This window comes from Melitaea cinxia, chromosome 6, assembly GCF_905220565.1.
Source record: "Melitaea cinxia chromosome 6, ilMelCinx1.1, whole genome shotgun sequence".
Taxonomy (NCBI): domain Eukaryota; kingdom Metazoa; phylum Arthropoda; class Insecta; order Lepidoptera; family Nymphalidae; genus Melitaea; species Melitaea cinxia.
Window position 1 is genome coordinate 13261482 of NC_059399.1, and position 22479 is coordinate 13283960.

At 32.4% G+C, this 22479-nt stretch overlaps 1 protein-coding gene across 1 annotated transcript; it reads left to right on the forward strand.

Annotated features, from left to right (window-relative positions):
- Positions 1 to 4210: 4210 nt before the first annotated feature.
- On the forward strand, positions 4211 to 22127 carry LOC123654395 (probable serine/threonine-protein kinase drkD). The gene is made up of 8 exons (XM_045590305.1): positions 4211 to 7692; positions 12571 to 12707; positions 17439 to 17612; positions 18329 to 18483; positions 18705 to 18843; positions 19246 to 19434; positions 20255 to 20395; positions 21542 to 22127. The coding sequence occupies exons 1-8, from the start codon at positions 4365 to 4367 to the stop codon at positions 21689 to 21691; spliced, it is 4413 nt and encodes a 1470-aa protein (XP_045446261.1). The 5' UTR covers positions 4211 to 4364; the 3' UTR covers positions 21692 to 22127.
- Positions 22128 to 22479: the final 352 nt, after the last annotated feature.

Here is a 22479-nt window from a genome sequence, read left to right on the forward strand (position 1 = left end):
AAGAATTCTCTTAAATTTACGTTGGATCTCTAATTCGATTCATCAATTTTTATTTTATTTAATTGTAGACAGACCTTATCTCGACTTAATTAAATTCGGTGCAATCGTTCAAAAGTTATGCGCGTACACATGTCGACGATTCTTTTTTATACATATACAGATTTATTATTTATTTACTTAATATGAAAGTCGATAAAATATCAAATCTAACTACATGATAAAAAAAATTGTTAAAAAACTAATGAATGATGTAAAACTACTCTGAAGACTATCTTGAACACCGCAACAGTTCAGCGTCAATTAACATGTCAGTATAACTGATTTGTTTACTCGCTTATTGTAACAAGGATAATTGTGTTTCCTGGCAAACGAAAAAAAAACCGACTTTAGTTATATCGACAAGTAATACAACGTAGGTATTGATGAATAAATAGTAAAGTAATTACGCGTTATCAAAGATTACTCCAAAAGTTGTAACTAGATCTCAATGAAATTTGAATGTGACCACATGATAAACATCGGCTTTCGACTAAATTAAAAATCATTAAAATCGGTACACCCAGTAAAAAGTTATGCGGATTTTCGAGGGTTTTTTTCTCTGGGATCCCATTATTAGATCCTGGTTTCCTTATCATGGTACCACAATATTAGGATATCTCCTTTCCAACAAAAAAAGAATTATCAAAATCGGTTCAAGAACGACGAGGTTATCCCCGAACATACATTTAAAAAAATATGTACGGTCGAATTGAGTAACCTCCTCCTTTTTTGAAGTCGATTAAAAACACGCAGAATATGATATTTTGATTAATTGAGTTCCAAACCTAAAAATACTACTGAGATTTTTTTAATTAAAGTTATAAACAAAAAAAAAATCTTTCAAAATTGCGAAACTTCTGACAACAAACTAAACTGACTGAAACTAAACAATCATTTTTTTTTAATTTCACGCGGACCGGACCAGGCATGCCAGGCAGGATTGGTCTGGACCTGATCAGGATGAGATGAGATTTCCTAATATGGACCCGATCAGGAAATCTCATCTCATCCTGATCAGCCGGTTCGGTCTGGTCCTTTTAAAAAACACGAATGTATATTCTTGAAAAAATTGTTTAACAAAAAAAAAAGAACGAATTGATATTATACATATGTTACTTATCATCATTATTATGATATTTATTTCCGTTTATTTTTTCCAATGTGTTATTTATTTATGTTTTCACTTTAAATATTAATTATTTTTATTTATTTTTATGTTATTAATTAATTATTATTATTAATTAAATTTCATTTATTAACTTCTAATAATTAACTACGAATTAACTATTCTCTATTACTTACGACTGCTCCACTGTGTAGAAATGGACTCCCTGCTAGACTGTCCTGATAACTGTATATATACTAAGTGCACTTAAAAACATCGATAGCGCGATTCAGGCTCAGTTCGCGTAATTTCTTTCAGGCTATCCTGATCTGGACCGGACCGGGTCCTGATCCAGTATGCCTTACCATACTTGATTATATTTTACATCAGGCTATCCTTGTCTGGACCAGACCTGGTCCTGACAGAGCTTGCCGGATCTGGCATGCCTCATTCTATCCTGATTCGGTCCAGATACATGATCTGGTTTAGCCTGACCTTTTTTCTAGTCGGGAAGTCACGGGCAAAGCTAGTAATTAATAAAATAACGTTCCAGAGGTTCTTTTGAAGCTACATAAATGAAGCAATTTTTGATTAATTGATTGATTGATAATAAAAAATATATTTACTAATGTAAATACACATTATATAATACAAGCTGTGCCTGCGACTTCGTCCGCGTGGGATTTAATAAAAATTTATTGTTCAGTTCGCAGAGTTATAAAATAAATATTTTTTAAAAATAAAAGTAGCTTAAGTTACTCCTTACTATATCAGCTATATACCAGTGAAAGTCTCGTCAAAATTGGTCCAGCCGTTTCAGAGATTAGCCGGAACAAACAGACAGACAGATAGAAAGACAAAAATTGTAAAAAAAATATTATTTTGGTATATGTATCATGTATAAATCCATATGCATTTAGTAAAAAGCGGTTATTTTAATATCACAAACAGACACTTCGATTTTATTTATTTGTATAGATGACAGCATACGTAAAGCGATCGATCGCACTTATCATAAAAAAAACTCCTTATAAGTCGATACTTTTGATAGGAATACTATTCACCAACCATCAGTGATGTATCGTAGCGATTAATCTCTATCTTTTTCTATATAGATGCAAAGGCCTTTAGAAAGGCACTTAGCAGTGGGATATTCACAGACTGTACAGTTGAGTTCATATACTTCAATAACTTGTCTGGCAGCTTTAATACTATTTTACTAAAATTTACCTTTATAAATAGAATTGTTGACAGCTTTGTCGGACTATCGATTTCATTTGCACCCTCAACGACAGAGTGTAGAATACAGTGGATAGAGCTTTCGAAAATAAAATTAAAACTGTTTTGTTTTCAAAAAAATATTGCAAGGTATATTAGTATACATTTAATAATACGATCACGATTCAGCCTGTTACATCCCATAGCTTGGCATAGACTTCTTTCTCTGTGCAGGAGAAGGATCTGAGCTTGATCCATCACGCTACTCCACTGCGGGTTGGTGAATATATTCTCTACTATGAGTGAGAATCGCTATCAGATGTTTATGATAACCAGACTGGAAATAAATATTTGTGTAAAGACAAATATCCACTCCGAGCGGAATCGGACTCACAATCGCCGGTGCTTAGGCGCCTACACGGCACATACATTACACCAGAGCGATTTAATAATACGCCTTACAACAAATAATGAACTGTAACGAAAGATTCTTTTTAACCCACGACGCAAAAAGAGGGGTGTTATAAGTTTGACGTGTCTGTCTGTCTGTCTCTCTGTGGCTCCGTAGCTCGCGAACGGATGAAGCGATTTCAATTTAGTTTTTTTTTGTATGAAAGGTGAGTTACGGACGAGTGTTATTTGATATGTTTGATGAAAATCAGTTGAGTTGTTTAAAAGTTGTGGGGGGTGAAAGAGGGGAAGAATAACCGAATGTCTGCAAATATTATTTAGTGGGATCTCAAATGAAAGCGCATCACGTGCACATTACAAAATAATGTGTTCAATGAAAATCGGTTGAGCCCTGAAAAGCTCTGGGGGTAAAAGTGGGGAAAAAAACCAATTATTAATAACTTAACAAAATCTACATTATAATAAGTGTACCTATAAAAAGTATTAAAAAAAATTAAATTAAAAATTAAAAAAAAAACCCGACACAATAACCTGAATTGCCTTTAAATAGTAAAAAATAATTAAAGAAACTCAATCTTAAAGTACCTAAGTATATACGAGTATTAATAATTCTAAAAAAAATACATCGCGGGACCACTCCAAACTTAACAATTCAATGACAAATAGTCTAAACTAACCTAACTTAACTAAGCAACATAGATGAATTAAAAAAATTAAGAAAAGAAAACTTTTATAAAATTACTTCAAAATATTGCGTTTCGGATACGACCGTCAACGACGTCTGCCCAAATAATAAGGCTCGGGTAAAAGACTTAGGTAGGCATGTGATACTAATGAAAAAATAAATAGTAGGTAATAAATAAGTAGGAGTTTTATATGATCGTTTTCAAAATTAATGTGGAATGTGGAAAGCTTGGATTAATAAAAAAGCGATTCGGTATTCAAATGAAAGTTAGAAAGTTACATTGGAAAAATTTTTATAAGAGACCCAAGATTATACATAAATCTTTTATATAGTAGCCTAAGAGCCACAGATTGCTGATAAAACTATATGACGTATAACGGTTCCGAACAGATACAAGTTTATGAACTACCTTTTTAGTATATTTTTAGACAAAAACTACAGTGATGACATTAATCGCGGTTTAAAAATACTTACTAATGTTTAAAGTTTTTATATAAAATAAAAATAAATTAAGTAGTGCTTACAAACATAATATATGTACATATATGAATAATATTTTTCAATACAAATATAATATCTTAATATACCAGTTCCATAGGTTGATTTATTTTTGTCATTAAGTATTTAGAATCGAGCCAACAAGTGCATTATGTTGTGAATACAGAATAATTAACTATACTATGGGATTAATATTTATGAACCAATCAAAATTTCCTTTTGAAGAATTCGTAAAAACTATTATTGTCAATGGTACGTCAGCAATCAATCAGACGACTCGTGAGGCGGGCGGATTTTGGGCGGAGCGTACACCTGCGCTAGAGCGAGCTTCCCAGTCAGTCTGCGTCGCGCGCTTGCCCGACTTCGTTGTTGGGTAAATATAGCGCGTACGATTTCGATCGTGTTATTATGCCTCTGTTTTCCGAACATATTACGAACATGTATTATAGTGGATCACCATCATATACTAGTTCACCGTATAACTATGGTAGTTCAGTGTCACCTTATGGAACGTCTTACAGTGCGTCTTACTTAAATTCAGGGGGAAATTACAGTTCTCATTCATCTCTTGGAGGCTATACTCGAGCTTCACTTACGTCTCGATATTTAACGAGTGGTAGTAGAGTCTATTCACCTATGTTAAGCACTATTTCTGAAAAAGGAACATCAAGTCCAGTGAGAATAAACAGTCCTAGAAGAGTTCCTATTACTAGCAGACCTTATTATCCATCAACATATACTCCTCGACCTATTAACATAAATACAGCTGACATTGACGTGTCGATTGATAGATATCGAAATAAAGTATCGGATCCAAATACTAGTGGACGTGCAGGTCTACCGCCTAGACGTAGTAGTCCAATTATAGAAAAAGATAATGGACATGATAAACCTAATACTGGTATAGATTCGTCACCTGGACCACAACAAACCACAATCAAAAGAGATCGAACAGTTGTGAGACTTCATACAATAAAACGAAAAGAAAGAGATTCTCCACGTAAGCCCAGTGAAGATGCAAAACGTAAAGACACTAGTGGCAATGAGCAAAAAAATCTTGACAATGTAGAAAAACAAAAAGAAATTGTTAAATGGAGAGAAAAGTTAGCCAATGATTTAACGTATAAGGTACCAAAGGAAAAGAAATCATTAGGTGCAAAATTAGTTGAGAAGTTTACTCTTAAAGATAAGGAAGAAGCGGAATTTAATGTAATAACAAAAAAATCTCCTCCAATTCAAACAGATATAGATATTTCAGCTCAAACTCAAGAACCCAAGGATACATCCACTGTTTGTACCCTATTAGGGAGACGGTGTTCAATGGAACTTCTAGCCGAACAAGCATCTATACTAGATTCATTAATAAGGAGAGAGAATCTGAGTACTGCTCCATTAGATTTAAGTAAAATAGGTTCTGAATGTGAGTCAACTTTTGAAAAAACAGGACCTGAAATTTCCAATAAACGAATGTGTTTTGATAAAAAAAACCAATTAACAACAACAAAATCAGATCACTCTTTGCATGATCGCCTTTCATCAAAAGACTTAAAGGACCCAAAGCATACGAAAAGGCGAAGTTTAAGAAAATGCTCTTCCGGTAGCAGCATTTGTAAATTAGATCAAATTGCAGAATTACCTCAAAGTTTAACAGGTACAAATTTACCAACTGTGGACGAAAATTACGATGCATATAAAACCAGTAATAAGAAATTAAAACCTAAACTCAAAACAAAAATTACATCATCTGTTGAGGTGACAACACCGCCTAGTCCCTTAAAATTTATTGTTGAAAAAGTAACTGTTGAAGAAAAATCTCGACCTTATAAGAAGGGTATAATTTATAGCAGTGAAGTGGATGATGAATCAACAAACAAAAAATCTACTGTAAATATAGAGGGACATAGAAAAAGCGTAAAAATAAAAACAAAACAGTCACAAGAAATAATGGGTAAACAAAAACAAGTACCAACAACAAGTATTCAAGTTATTAATGAACCTCCTGTTAAAGTTGTAAAAGGTCATAGGAAGAGCTTTAAATCAAAACAAGGCAAAGAAAATCAGGATTTACAATCTCCAGAACCTGATGATGGTAATTTTTGGGATAAAATAGGTAAAAGGGAGACAATATATTTAATAAATAGGAAACAAAATTTAGAGGAAATGAAAGAAAAAAGCAAGCGATCACTATTTTGGTTTCCTGAAAATGAGGAATCTGAAACAAATATTATAAGTACTGAAGAAAATGCTACAGAAAATTTTGAAATTAAAAAGAATGAGGAGATAAAAAGCTTTGACAAAATTGTGAATACAGCACCCATAATGGAAGAAAAAAAATCAGAAAAGTGTTATAAAATCAGTAAAATATCTAATATCAGTAGTGATAATGATAAAAGTAATTTGCAATTTACTGATTCAAATGAGACATCATTAAAGGAACAAATTGAAGAATTTGCACAAACAAAATACTCTTCAGATGTTATTAAAACTATAAATGAAGATGCTTTAAATAAGAAAAGCGAAGAACAAAAATACCATGCCAAGAAACTCGAAAACAAAGAGAAAGCGGAGGAATTGTGTAAAAGTTCAGAGAGGGCTACTAAATTGACACTTAGCGATTCAAATAACGAAATATCTGCTATTGAACAAGTCACAGAAACAGTGTCTTCTGAAAGTACAAAATCTCCGGAGTGTATTATTACTTTACCTAAACGATCATTGAATAAAAAAGATGAAGAAAATAAAGTAAGCGGGAAGTTAGAAAGTGATAACATTACTAATGGAACGAATAAAGTGGTTGATTTTTCATCGGATTTGAATACTAGCACTGATTTAAAAAACAAGACGTCTTTAACACAAGAAGTTATCGAAACTTTGCTCTTGAAAGATTCTTTACAACCAGTAAATGTCTTACCCAAAGAAACTCTGTATGAAAAAAGTAATAAGGATGATAAAATTAATCATAAAATTAAAAATATTGAGGCATACGATGAATGTAGTAAGAAAGAGAATTCTGTTGAAGACTTAAAAGTTAATTTAACTAAAGATCACAAATCGGATGAATTAAAACTATCTAGTAATGAAAATAATCCAGTTTTAAACACACCTGTAGATATAACAATAGACATAAAAAAAGATAAAATATTAAAAGAAAATGACTATGAACAACCAGCACCATTTGAACGAGAATCCGTAATTGAAGATGAAGTATTACTTAGTCACAAAAATAATAATATAAATCAAAACTTAATTATTAAAAATGAAGAAGATAAGAACTTGATTGCAGATAAACCACTAGCAAGTAATGATGATAATTCAGACATTGTAGGCATTCCAAAAATCCAAGAAAATTTGACAACAGAAGAAAATATGGAATCAGATTTAGCAAAATCAAAACCACAAAGAAAAGAGGAGCCTTCGTCTCCTGTGTCCGTACTTGTTTTACCTAAGAAACCAGTAAAAGAAGCAAAGGCACCGATAGTTTTAATAGCAACTCCTAGACCGCTACAAAAGAAGAAACCTCCAGTTGTAAATTCGTCTTCATCTTCTGAATCGTCCGATGATGAATCAACTGATGAAGAGGAATCTGATGAAGGCGAATCTGATTCGAGTGAAGCGTCTGCTGAATTCTTCGAGTGTGAAAACAATACTGATGGAAGAACTTCAACTGGATCTAACGATTCCGGTTTTGATTCATCTGCTCCAACGTCTCCGTCAGGATTCCTACATACCAAAAAAGGTAAAGAAATTAATAAATGTAACTAATTACTTTGTACATAAAGCAAAAGTATTTTCAAACTGTATATAGTTTACAATCCAGCATGAAAGCTTTGCATGGCCTAAGCGCATTAACGTTAACTACAAGAGGTAAAATCCCGTCTGTTTTACGAGCCAAACAAAGGTACGAGTATCGATTTGTTGTAGACTGTGATGTCAATTGTCATCGAAAGTGTGAAAAATTGACGGCGAATTTGTGTGGAGTTAATCAGCGGCTTCTAGTTGAAGCCTTAGCAACGCGAACAACGTCAAAGAGAGGTGAGTTATGATCGTTTAATTTTTTTTTTGACTATCATCATTCATCTAAGTCATAAAAGCTGATATGGAAGAAAGGATTTTAATATTCCTATTTATCACGATACAGCCTGTAACATCCCACAGCTGGGCATGTGCTTCTTTCTCTATGTAGGAGAAGGATTGGAACTTAATTGTCCACGCTGCCCCACTGCAGGTGGGTGGATAGTTTCCCTACCATGAGTAATGTTCGCTATCAGGTATTTATGATAACAACCGGCTTAACGTACTCTCTGTGGCACGTTGGGGAGACTCACAAGGGCAGACATCCAAACCGGAAATAAATATTTGTGGCAACTACAAATGTCCATCCCAAGCAGAAATCGAACCTGCAAATCGTCGCTGTTTTAGGCCACTACTCGCACCACTACACCAGAGAGGTTGTTAATACTCATGTATAATTTCTTTCTTCTTTTGTTGTGGTGACTGCGTGGGAGCATTATGTGACTTCTATTAAAACTACTGATGTTATTTGGATAAAAGCCAGTTACACGTTGTTCACCTGTGCAAGATTCCTAGTTCCTTTCTCAACTTACAAAACACTTACAAAGCTATTGCATTTAAATTAAATTTCGTTTCTACAAATTTTCTTTTCCAAAATATTCAGTGTGACATTTCTAGATCTCCGACATTCTTAGAGATAAACATGGATGTTAAATGTTCCATTAAAATATTTGATTTTGAACACATGTAAGAACGTATCTGTAAAATTTTACCAAAAGGACCAAAAGTACAAAATTCAATAAGGTAACTCAAACACTTCGGGAGTTACCGTAGTGTACTGATACGATGTTCGGCGATTTATTTGGCGGGTCTTCAAAACGTCACGTATTTTTATACATCCAGACCGCCCGCTTGTTTATTGGCAATGCTTGTTAGGCGTTTTGTGTTAGGACGTTTTATAAATTAGTTTTCTATGATTTTGTTCTAAAAAATTAAACAGAGACAAAAATTAAAAACAAAAAAATCTTATAATTGCTTTCATAAAAAAATGCAAGCTAATACAATTTTTTTTACATACGTGCATCTTACTCTTCCCAATAATATTTAATTACATATAGGTAAAACAATTTTAATATTTTCTATCTGTAATTTTAAACGCAATTAAAATTATATTGCATAAATATCTATACATGTAAAAGTTCAGTCCCTTTATCCAAATCCCTACGAAATTTAGGGATTTGTTTCATATTTTTAATCCACAGGTGGAGACAACCCCAGCACTTCTACTGGCTCTACATCTTCTCAAACTTATACCTACGACATCTTAGAACAGGAATTAGGTAAGAAAATATTTAAAAAGTTAAAGCTGTATGAGTGTTACGTATGTTTTAATTATCCCGAATTTTTTAAAAGCGTTATCATTTGCTTTGCCTGCTGTTAACTTACTTACATATATTAATATTCATCAATATTTCATTTTAATTCATTGATATAGCCATTAAGTTTTATTTAAAAATACTCGATAAAGGTGAGTATCTGCTTCATATATTATGATTCGTCAGGTTTATTTTGGGTATATACGAAAAAACTACTCAATAAACTTTGGCACTAAGAAAACTTCTGGTTGGAAAGCAATAAATTTATGCTTTCCGGCACATTTGGTAAAAACAGAATTCAGTCTCGAAATATTCTGAAAATAACAACCTGAGTGTGACAGAACTTTCTCTAGGAGTTTTCTAATATTTACGCGAACATCACTTATTATAATGAAACATTTTTTTTTCGAATTTTATCCTGGCATATTAGGTTATTCAATGCCCGACGTTTCGGATACTTTATAGCAACCATGGTCACGGGAAGGTTTTTTTTAGTTAAAATTATTATCCGCATTCCAAAGAAAATAATTCGAATTATACGGAACAATAACCTTATTAATATGTTACTTTTGGTGGACGATTATCACTCAGTTGGTTGGAAAATACAAACTATTCCTTATTGCAGGAAGTAGCAAATTAAAACTTAGGTACTTATGATATTACATTTAAATGCAAAAAGTTTATTCAGAACAATTATTTTTGTTGTGAATTATAACATTTTTATGACATTTTCTAAGTTATATTAAGTGTTATTATTATTGTTCTTATATGCAAATGATTAAAAAATTACAAAAAAATAAATAAGATAAATTAGAATAAACTGAACATAGCCATTTTATCAATATAATTTTATTTTGCGAAAAACATAAACTTGATGAAAATAATTTATTACTTTTATTTAAGTATTTTGTTCAAAATTTCGTTGTGGATCCGAGGCTATGGAAAATTTAGTTTTATAGTCAATAAAATGTTAGACTGTAAACTCCTACCTACATTATCTTTTTATTATCTGTCAATATAACTCTGTGGTTAATTGTGGTAATAACAATTCATCACATTTGATACAAGACAATACAAACAAAATATCTTCTTACGTATTATCTTTTTAAGTACGCATTTTTTAACATTTGGTAAAACTTGGAATAATAAGAATTACAAAATAAGAATTGCTATCATTTGTCATAATTTAATTAATTTTATTTAATTATTCAATTACTGTAGAAAATATTAGTCCATGCGAGATTAAATTCCTGCTATCGTTTGAGATTTTTCATAAAATAACGTGTGTAATTACTTGGTTAAAATGAAACAGCATTCTTTATAACAAAAACTCATTTTTATTGAACATTATTTTAAAATGACTGATTTTACTGCCATTAATATCTTTATTAATATTATTTTATTAATGTCTGATTCAAAAGCATCTGATTTTGTGAATTTCACGTTTCGATTTGCTTACAGTTTACTATCTGATGGCCTGCCTGTTTGTCTGTGATATTGTAACTGTCATGATTGAATCATCATCAGTAACTAGACTTGGTCTGAATTGTTAATATGAAGATTCATCTTATGTATAAAAATAATACTTAGATTTTAATACAATGGTACCAATTTCAAATTTAAAAAGTGAAATTTATTTCAATTTTTTTTTCGCAGTAATATTTCTGTGTGGGTTTTTGAATGTTATTTCTTTACTTCCATTTTAGGGAAATATATAATGTAGAGACATCCTAAAATTTATAGAGTAGACCATACCTATGTATTTTTATTTATTACAATCACTAAAATTGTGTCTCTATCATAATATCACTTAATAAATTGAACATTGAATAAAAGCCGTGCCAGAAGTATGAATAACTAATTACTATTATTATTTGCCATGTTTGATGAAATGCGATAATAATAATACGTCTGATAGTATAATCTTTATATATTATGTATATGCCATCAATATATCATATATTTTATAACGTTCACGTAACACGTGAGTGGGTATTTGCTAGGTAGGTATAATAAAAAAAGCTAAATAATGTGACGTGAATATTTAAATTCAGTAAAAAGGTATATATATATTTTAAGTTACTTTTATATATAAAAGTAACTTAAAACTTAAATGCTGCAGTTTATTACAAATCTTTTTAAAAATTGATGTAAGTTGTATTTAACGACCTTATACATTGTAGGTAAACTGAGCGTTATAGTTAACCTGCGTAAGTCCCATGGCACTTTATGGACTGTAATTACCTAAATAGGTACCAATTTCACCGCAAACGGATAATTTTAACGTTAAAGACTAGCAAATATGGATCTATTCCTTCATCCGTCCTCACAGTCTTTCTCGAATATGTAATATTTATCTACCAACACATAGAAAGATAAATATTTATTTATTAACAAGTCGTGAAACTTATTTGACTCGAAAATAAAACTAAAAATATTTTTCCCAGCAGATGTATGAGTATATCCTGATAGCCCGTTAAAGCACTCTTACTTGACTAAAAGAAAGTTAATATGAACCCAACATTAATATTATTGTAGTTCCATTTAAAACAAAAATTATTATTAAAAAAAAATAGACGACCTTGATATTACTGCTAGAGCAAAGTATTTTTAGAGGGCACGTGATTTTTCTAGAGCTATAAGATTGCTTTGGTCCATTATTTAAATAGAGCTATTATTATTGTGGGTAAGATTTAAATATACATGGATAATGGAACAAAGTTTTTAATCTTTTATTTACACTATTAAAATACTAAACATACTTTGTAAAATATTTTATATATGTTTTAAATTGAGCACAGATTATAATAAATAATTTACAAGCTGGACAGCTTTCAGCGTAAAAATCTGATTCAACGTGATCTCACATAATAAACATAATTGATAGTTTACTCTGAGAATCCTATAGATTAAGAGTAAAATGCGTCAGAAGTATTATATTATAAATTTTCCAGCATTTTCCTAACTAAATGTTTAAAATTATAAATTACATGTATATTACATGTATTAGATAATTATATGTTTCTTGTTATTTTAAGTTTGTTACAATTTAAATTTATCCCATATAAATTATTTAACATTTAGAGCTTACGTACATATTTTCATATTTAAAACTTGCTATAAATTGGGATAACTTTTTAAATAATTAAATCCTGTTTAATAAATCGTTTCAATAAAAATACTGTACTTGTTATTATGTAATTAAATGTATTATTTACTTTTTCTAGAGCATTCAACGGCATACGGTCTGTTCAGAAAAACTGGACGTTTCACGCCTCCCGCCAGATCCATTCCACGCTTCAGAAAATATACTATTGAAGATTTTCAATTTATCAAAGTTTTAGGCAAAGGAAGCTTTGGCAAGGTAAGTTATTTACTAACTCATTAGTCCAGTGACCTTTAAATTATTGTAATATCTGTTGAACAAAAATCCCAAAACTACTGAGGAAAAAAAAGTTAGAGCTTGATCTATCACATTTCTTCACGATGGGTTTTTAGACATACAAGTCAGATAAAAATGTTCAAATTTAATGAATTAATGTCTCATAATTTCCCCCCGATTGATCCCCCGATTGATGTAACGAAGTAGGTTGTAGACATGTACATGTTGTCTACAATCTACTTTTAAGAAAAAGACTATGTTATAATTACCTAAGCGATAATTTTACCACTTAAAAATAATTTATGTCCATTGAAGTTTATAAATAATTATGTAGAGACGAAGATTGGTCGGTGCAATATTATGTATTTTACGAGCACTTACTATAATATTACGTCCCGGAAGCTTTAAGTGTAGTACTTTAAATGTTGGCAATCAAATTTTAGAATAAATTATTGTAACATAATAATATATTTATTCTTCGAAAAATTAAATTAAGAGATTATTTTATTGAACATGCTACCTTTAAGATTGACAGGTGTGATTTGAGAAGTCTATTTTTGTCAGAGAAACGTGTTACTGAGGATGGCTATAAAAATACTTACAATATGGACCGCGAATCCAGAGTCCGCGATTAAGAACAAATTGGCGAAATCGTAATTCTATAAATTCGGTGTACACTGTACCGAATTATAACAAAATGTTTTAATAAGATTATTTTACACCAAAGTCACAATGTACATACCTATGATTTTTACAAATATAATAAATACGATGACGTTAGTAACAAGAATGATTTATTTTTTGAAGTAATTTGAAGTAAAACTTCTTTACGTACGCTTGACTTGGGGAGTAAGCTGGTAAAGCATGACGAGAGCGTTACAAAAAGTGTGATTCGGCGAGGCGAACGGAGCAAGAGAGTGAGGTCCGAGTACATATTTTCTTTCTCGCTTTCTATCATAGCCAGTTACGTTTCGTATATCTAAGACACAGTGCTTGCCTATCGTGCAAAAGTTTTACCTTATTCATGTCTAAAGCACACTCGTTTTTTTTTTTTTGATACCCCTACCGACCACAAAAGAATACCAACGTGTGTATTGTTTTTTGCCGTTAACACAATTGTCACTAATGTATACTGTAGAGTGCCAGAACGTCGATGTAGAGTTAAATTAGGCTTCCTGTGATTTAAAAATTATTTAAACATAATTATATTCTTATTTTTTTCGTGTAATATTGTTTTTTGTGTTCTTTTATTATTATTTGTATACGGAAGTAACTTTTAACGTAAATATTCTTACTACCAGCGAAGGTTTCATTGCATCTAAATACTCAATAAATAATAATAATACCACATTGGAACTTAAAAAGCTGATCGATGGCGGAATAACCACCCAACCGCTGGCTTTGAAATTCTTTGTAATTCTTTCATTCTTTTTTTACTTTTGTACGATTTGTGCTGTGTGGCTACGGCACCAAAGAATATAGCCACCACCTCTCTTCCCCTGGGTGTCGTAAGAGGCGACCAAGGGATAACAAGGTTCCACTACCACCTTGAAACTTAAGAAGCCGACCGATGGCGGTATAACAATGTAACCGCTGGCTATGAAATACACTGGCCGAAGACGGGCAGCAGCGTCTTCGGTGCGACAAAGCCAGCCCTGCGGTCACCAACCTTCTTGCCCAGCGTGGTAACTATGGGCAACACATATGAGTTCACGCCTTTTTTGCGCGAACAAGGTTTATAGATTTTAAGCTGATAGTCGTACTAAAAAATATTATACTCGTTAAGAATTGTAAGTTACATAAACCTACTAGTCTTTATTGTGTCTGCTCAATTAATGGCTACAAGTGTTTCTTTTTAGTTTCTTAGTTGTTATTAATCACGGCCAATTTAAAAATAGATCTTGTTTCAAATTAGATATATACTAAAGTATTGCCAAAACATTTCAAAAAATTTGACAATTTTTTTGAAATAACTTTATAGTCTCTAAAAACGTTACAATATCTTGTAATAACATTATCAAATTTCAGCGATTTGATAGTTTTTAAAACTATTGTCTAACATATTTATTATTTAAGTCAAATAGGTAAAAGTTTCTACCATTAAACTTCACTTTATCACACAAATATTCTTTTTATTGGAATGAAGACAAAATGGCAAATTCAATGACATTGTATCATTGTCTCATCAAAAAAAAAAAAAAACAGATAAAACAGGCCCTTAAGAGGCTAGATTGACTTCAATATACCTACTATTGTTTGGATAACTATACATAATACACGACATAGATTTGCTTTAATTTCCAAACTTTATTGTTATAAGTAAATGATTAAAAGACAACTGTTTGCTTAAAAACTTCATGTAAGGATTAATATAACCACACAAATTCTTTTTGTCATGGAATTTATACAAAATTCGAATTCCATCAGTAAATATATCAACGTTACGGAAATACAAATTCAGAAGTAGGGCGCTGGAAGAAGCTTTATTACGCAATCTTAAAAATAATATTTTAAAATACTTTAGGAATTGTAAAATAGAAAAAAATTAATATTTACCTTTTGAATAAAGATTATATTAATTTTCTGTTTTTATTTAGTCTTAGTATGGAAAATATTGTGAACTAGTGGTCGTCCAGTGGTCGAAATTCGACCACAAATATGCCTGACAATATGCGCGTGTGTGTCAAATATGTATATGGTAGCCTGCGTAATGTTTTTTTTTTATTGATTTAATGTATTTTTTATGCACAATTTAAAAAAAAATTAGCATTCCGAACTCCTTCTCTATATAAATTATAAACTATACCTAAGTATACGAAATTTCATTCACTTCTGTCCGCGCAATTTTCGTAAAAACGTGTATATAAAATACAAAGTAACGTGAATAAAAAACTTTGTACCCCACAAAGTTTTTTCTTCACGTATATAGATTATTTGGAAAATGAAAACCTTTAATAAAATGCCACTACGGAATGCGACATTATTTCTAAATATTACCCTGTAAAAACGCAAAAAAAATCTTATCTACTTACAATAAACGCAAACTATTTGCGTCGAGGAACTATTTAAATACCTAGCGTGTAAACTATTTCATAACACTCGGGACATTATATTTAGTAAATTATATACGCTACTAATTCTTCATGTAAACATGTTCTTGCTTCAGTTTGATAGATTTACTTTATTTATTCAAAAATTGAATACATTATACAATATGACCCTAAAGAAAAATTTAAAATGAACTCAATAAATTTCTTGATTACGTTTCTTGGTAGCTCAAAAGAGCAAATGACAAATATATCGTTAACATATGACGCCGAAGTCTCGGCAGCATGGAAATGTCAAATTATATTTATATCAACAAGTTGAGTACGATGAACCTCACAAAGAACGGAGTAGCCTCGTTGGCACCGTCATAAATTATTTTATTGCTCTGATGATTATTGAAAGATAAAGATTTTTATTAAAAAAATATAAGTGCTTACAAGGAATTATTTTTGATTGCTTTTGGAAAAAAATACTCATTTAATAATGAGTAGACTAAAAGCTTTTATATGCCATGAATTTTCAAATTCAAATAAGTACATAGTCCACTGATTGTAAAATCAGTAGCAGTCAGACTTATTCGTGTTCTTTGTATGCGGTCACGTTTATCTACATGGAGCGATATCTGGCAGAACATTATGGCAGATTGCCACCTGCATTTCTCCTTTACCTGCCCTGCAAATATTACACATACACGATCACTACATACACGGTCTATTCTCAGTTTTGACATCACTGCCCACATTTGTATTAAACGTCAAAGACCCACGTGTCTTCTTTTCGTCTTCGGCCTCGTGGACACATTAATTGGCGTCACAGTTTTATAAGATGCTCAATTATACCCTAATTACTCACAGCGGTTGTCAGTCAAAAATACATACTTCATTGTATACAATAATAGTTTGAATTATTACGTAGGTGTTGACAAATACGCATAGACATAGGTGGGTATTCACCATAAAGGATTCTAGGTACTATTACTACTTTTATTAGCTATTAGCTACGTCATTTAAACCACACTTTTAATCATTACTATAAGTATTTATATCATAAGAATTTTGCAATATATTTCTAAGTTCTATGACTATTAATATAGGTAAATATTATCTAATTCAATATTAACAGTCTTAGCTCGTAACGTAAAACTCGCAAAAAAGATGTACCTATTTAGATGTCTTTTGAGGTAAAATTGACACACACTTATTTATTTTTAAGATTTACTCACCAAGTTTTCATTTAAACTATTTAACTCAGAGGTAATTATAGAAATCATAGGTGTTTAGCTAATTAGGCACATGCTTAGAGATGCGGCGGCTGTATTCTGAAACATCTTCCCGGTTTCTCGGCGGATGGCCCAATTGCCTTTGACGACGAGCCAAATTATGGAGAAAGTGCTAATTTATTACGATTAAAATGAAAACAGCACACACGTTGCACGCCTGTCAAATATTTCTCGCTCTATTAATCAAACTCGTGATAATGTTAATGGGTATACGCATTACATCAAAATGTTATCTTTAATTGCGACATTGAAATTATAATTAAGAAATATTGAGTGCTTAAAATTTGTTACGACAGTAAATAAATATTAATATTTAATCTCTAAATACTACATCTTATAAAATAGTAGTAAAAAAACAATATTTAGACTTTCCTTCAATATTCCAGGTTATGTTAGCGGAGTTGAGAGATACAGAATACTACTACGCCGTTAAGTGCTTGAAGAAAGATGTTGTATTGGAAGATGATGACGTAGAATGTACGTTAATCGAAAGAAAAGTCCTCGCACTTGGAACCAACCATCCTTATCTGTGCCACTTGTTCGCAACTTTCCAAACAGATGTGAGTACTAATTGCGTATATGACACAAACAGCTAATTGTATGAGCTAAGCGAGTTAGTCGTTAGTTGTCGACATCGTTTACAAAGCTAGCTATTAATAAAACAGTCTCAAGACAATGTAAGCTATTTATATACCTACCTTATTCCCACCAAGACATTACAATCGTCCTAATTTCAAAATGATCGTAGTTACCTTTTTAACTGTTTACTTCGCTAATTATTTATTTATTATAGAGAAGAAAGATTTATTTGTCTCTTTTTTTTGTCAGAAAACTACATAATTCAGAAGTGAAACAATGTCGTACTATTAACAATATTTGGCTTTAGATATTATGGCTTAGGGAGCGACAGCTTAACGTGCTCTCCGAGAGACCAGACCGGAAATAAATATTTGTATCAACACAATATCCACTTCGAGCGTGAATCGAACCGGCGACCGTCGTTGTTTAGGCGCCGCCGACACGGCACACGCACCATTACCTCAAAGCGGTCATCGGTATTAAATATAACTCATTGATTTATATATAAATCAATGATATAACTAGATAAAATAAGTTTAATAAGCGTAAGCGTAAACACGCAAACTGTTCGACGAAATTAGTAATTTCCTTATAGCTTGGTACTTGAAGGTTTAAAACTATTTTGAAGAAGTATATTTCTATATCTATTTAAATATTTCTCCGTGGGTAGAGTACTGATAGCTTTTATTTTTTATAGTCTCATCTGTTTTTCGTAATGGAGTACTTGAATGGCGGAGACCTGATGTTCCACATTCAACAAAGCGGCCGCTTTCCGGAAACGAGAGCGCGGTTTTACGCAGCTGAAATCGTGTCAGGACTTAAGTTTCTTCATAAAAGAGGCATTGTTTATAGGTAGGAATTAAATAAACAATTTTAGATTTAGTCTTAAGTACACTGACAAGAGACATTGCTATTTAATATTTTTAGACTGTTTAATATTGTAACCTAAAATCTTGTTTTGACAATATCGAACAAAATAAAAAATACTTCTAATGTTTTAGTCTTTCGATTGTTTTGCGCGTATACTATATTATGCTGATAAAATTTATACCTTATATTTTTTTTCAAAACAGGGATCTGAAATTAGACAACATTTTGCTGGACTTTGACGGTCATGTACGGATAGCTGACTTCGGCATGTGCAAGTTACAAATATACCTCGATAAGACTGCAGACACGTTCTGTGGCACACCGGACTACATGGCGCCAGAAGTAAATTTTTCCTTTTTCCTTGTAGATATTAGTATCACGGGAAAAATCAGTCAAATTTTTAAAATTTTCTCAAGAACCTTCGAATTACGGACTTGTTTACCTATAATATTGAAGTAAAACTTCTTTAGGCACGCTTGCCTTGGGGAGTACGCTGGTGAATGCCTGACGAGAGTGCTACGAAACGAAGTTGAGAGTAAGATATTTGATAGTGGAGACAGAAAGAGAGAGAGAGTTACGTTTCGTAGATTTTACTTCAGTCGTGTGGTCTAAAGCACACTCGTTTTATTTATTTATATTATAGTTTGAATTAAAACGAAATCGTATATTTCTATTTAAATGGATTAATTTATGTTAACTCTAGTATATTAAAACTGCAACAGAAATTTAATGAATATTTTACAGATCATCAAAGGACTAAAATACAATCAAACAGTTGACTGGTGGTCTTTCGGAGTATTACTGTACGAAATGCTGATCGGCCAGAGCCCGTTCAGTGGTTGTGATGAAGACGAGCTGTTCTGGTCGATATGCAACGAAATGCCTTCGTACCCGCGCTTCCTTTCGTCAGAAGCCCTAAGCATATTAACTAGGGTATGTTTTTTTTTAAACAATTAGGTCGGTAAACAAGCGTACGGCTTACGTACTCACCTGATGGTAAGCGATTACCATTGCTTATAGACGCCTGCAATACCAGGAGCATCTCAAACGCTTCGTCGACCCTGTCACCGACCCTCCGCAGGGGTTCTGGCTATTTTATTCACCACAGAAACACATTATGTATAATAATAAAAATAAACAATACCACCAACATAATAAGCTATCCTTTTTAACATAATGTATGCGCAATAGACCTATCAATATGTCTGAAATTTATTGTTAGACATTTATTAGAACTAGCATCTTTCATTTATCCACTATTATATTATTTTGAATCATTTAATATTATTGATTTTATTAATTGGTACTGGTTATATTTGGTAACTTTATTATAAAAAAAATTATTCGCATGCACCGAGTGATCATCTCATTTCATCGATTAACCTTATTTATTTTAAAAAAATTATCTATTAATTGTCTTACTCCCAAATAGTAAGACCTGCCTAAGATAGATATTCCATTGCTAGTGCTATTTTTACAATATATACATATACTAGCTGACACCGCAAACGTTGCTTTGCTATATGTTATTAACCCGCTTAATCCCCCCCCCCCCCTTATAACTTTGGGGTATGAAAAATAGATGTTGGCCGATTCTCAGACCTACCCGATATGCTTACAAAATTTTATTAAAATCGGTCGAGCCGTTTCGGAGGAGTTCAATGTTTAACACCATGACACGAGAATTTTATATATTAGATTTTAGTTTGGCTAAAAATGTAAATTATACAGTGAACGTTACCGCTGTCGATAGCTTTTAGACAAGGACGCCCGCACGCGGCTGGGCGGCGCGGAGTGCATGCACGGCGACGTCAGGGACCAGCAGTTCTTCGGCCCCATACACTGGGAGCGCCTCGAGAGACGCGAGCTCGAAGCGCCTTTCAAACCACGCGTGGTAAGTCTATCTGAATTGCTAATGCTCAGTAGTAGTAAATTTTTCAATTAAATACCCCAGTGAACGTAATTATGACTTTCGTATGACGTCATAGGTAGGTCATATAGAGATCATTTTATCACGTAAATATGACATACATGTATTGAGGTATCATGGCTTTGATACGATGTCATTCAGTATGATTAGTATGAAATAATACAGATATTAAATTTGACTTGAATATGATGTCATAATGGTAACTTATAAATCACCAAGGTGATTTATAAGTAACGTAAATAGTAAATGTATAGTTGTATACTATTTCCATTATATTGTGATGTCAAGTGCAATTTAAGAAGTGTGTATATGTCTTAAATTACACTTGCCACACGATTCAGATTGTAACATCCCACTGCTGGGCATAGGTCTTTTTCTCCAGGATTGGAACTTAACCCACAACGCTACTCCACTGCGAGTTGGTGGATATATTGCCTACTATGAATAGCGATTGCTATCAGATATTTATTATAGCACCGATAGCATAACGTGCTTTTCGAGGCAAGGTGGGGCGATTCACAAGGACCAACATCCAGACCGGAAAGATTTGTAAAGATATAAATATCTATCCCGAGCTGAATTGAACCCACAAACCGCCGGTGTTTATGTGCCTAAACACACCACTACATCACGAACGGTTGTTACATACATCATCATTACAGCCTATACAGTCCACTGCTGGACATAGGCCTCCACAAGTTTACGCCAAAAATAACGTGAACTCATGTGTTTTGCCCATAGTCACCACGCTGGGCAGGCGGGTTGGTGACCGCAGTACTGGCTTTGTCGCACCGAAGACGCACATGCCACAGTAGAATGTGAATTCTGTGTGGGAACAGACAGGAGCACAAATGCTCAGATTACAACTACCTTTCCGTTCTGCCAGTAGATTCTTATTTGGATGGAGAGTGAAACAACTTATGAGTAGATGAGTAGATGTTACATGTACAAAGTGCGTAATGGGTTAAGATTCGCATTGAATTTTTGTTATCGAATAGTATGCAGGTTATACATATACTCGTATCTATTTCTTGAAAATGTACATAAATGAGATCACCAGACGAACAATTTTACAATTATATTATCATTTTAATTTATTTTATTTTTCAGCGACATCCAATGGACACCCAATATTTCGATCGCGCGTTCACTGGCGAGCGTCCTCGGCTCACTGCGGTCGAACCCCAGGTCCTCCGGTCGATGGACCAGGAACCGTTCAGAGGCTTCTCTTACACGAATCCTAACGCTACAGATCACTAAAACATAGTTTCGTAATGAATATGGTGTAATTTATGGAACTACTTTAGCCATTTGATTATGGGGAATAGTAGAATGATCGTGTCACCACGAGAGTTAGGATGACGATATACTGGTTAAATTTAGAACTTGAGTTTATATGTCATGTATAAGGCAATGTGAAATATAATCATATGTATTTTTAGTTATCCTTGAAACAGAAAGAGAGAAGCTTTAAATTGAAGAGTTTTAAAATATTTGCAAAGATTATTGTAATATAAAAATGTACATATTAATTAGGCGATGTATAATACAGTGTCTGTCACACACATTGTCAAACGTGTGTCATATTATGTCGTCATTGTATTTTTACATCAAAGTGGTTTACACAGTTTAAGTAGATTTTCAATTAATAATGTCAATTGTATCTTTTTTGTAGAAAATAAATGCGATAAAGTAACTTTTTTTTATTAGCTCACATTCTGTTTTGTATATTATAAGTAGCAGTATTTAAGCGTGTAAGTTTTATGATATCGTTTATTTATTTATATGTAGGCTAGTATTGCAAAATCTATACTAATAGTATAAAGCTAAAGAGTTTGTTTGTTTGTTTGCTTAAACGCGCTAATCTCAGGAACTAATGGTCCGATTTGAAAAATTCTTTCATTATTAGATAGCCCATTTATCGAGGAAGGCTATAAGCTACATATCATCACTCTAAGACCAATAAGAGTGGAGCGCCAATGAAGAATGTTTTAAAATCGAGGCTTTTTTTTAGAGCGTCCCGAGTTATACCCAAAGTTACTATTCTA

Coding starts and splice junctions, on each gene's coding strand:
- LOC123654395 (XM_045590305.1), top strand. CDS start 4,365: ATGCCTCTGTTTTCCGAACATATTACGAACATGTATTATAGTGGATCA. Junction 17,613..18,328: donor TCGCAACTTTCCAAACAGAT/GTGAGTACTAAT, acceptor TATTTTTTATAG/TCTCATCTGTTTTTCGTAAT. Junction 20,396..21,541: donor CGCCTTTCAAACCACGCGTG/GTAAGTCTATCT, acceptor TTTATTTTTCAG/CGACATCCAATGGACACCCA.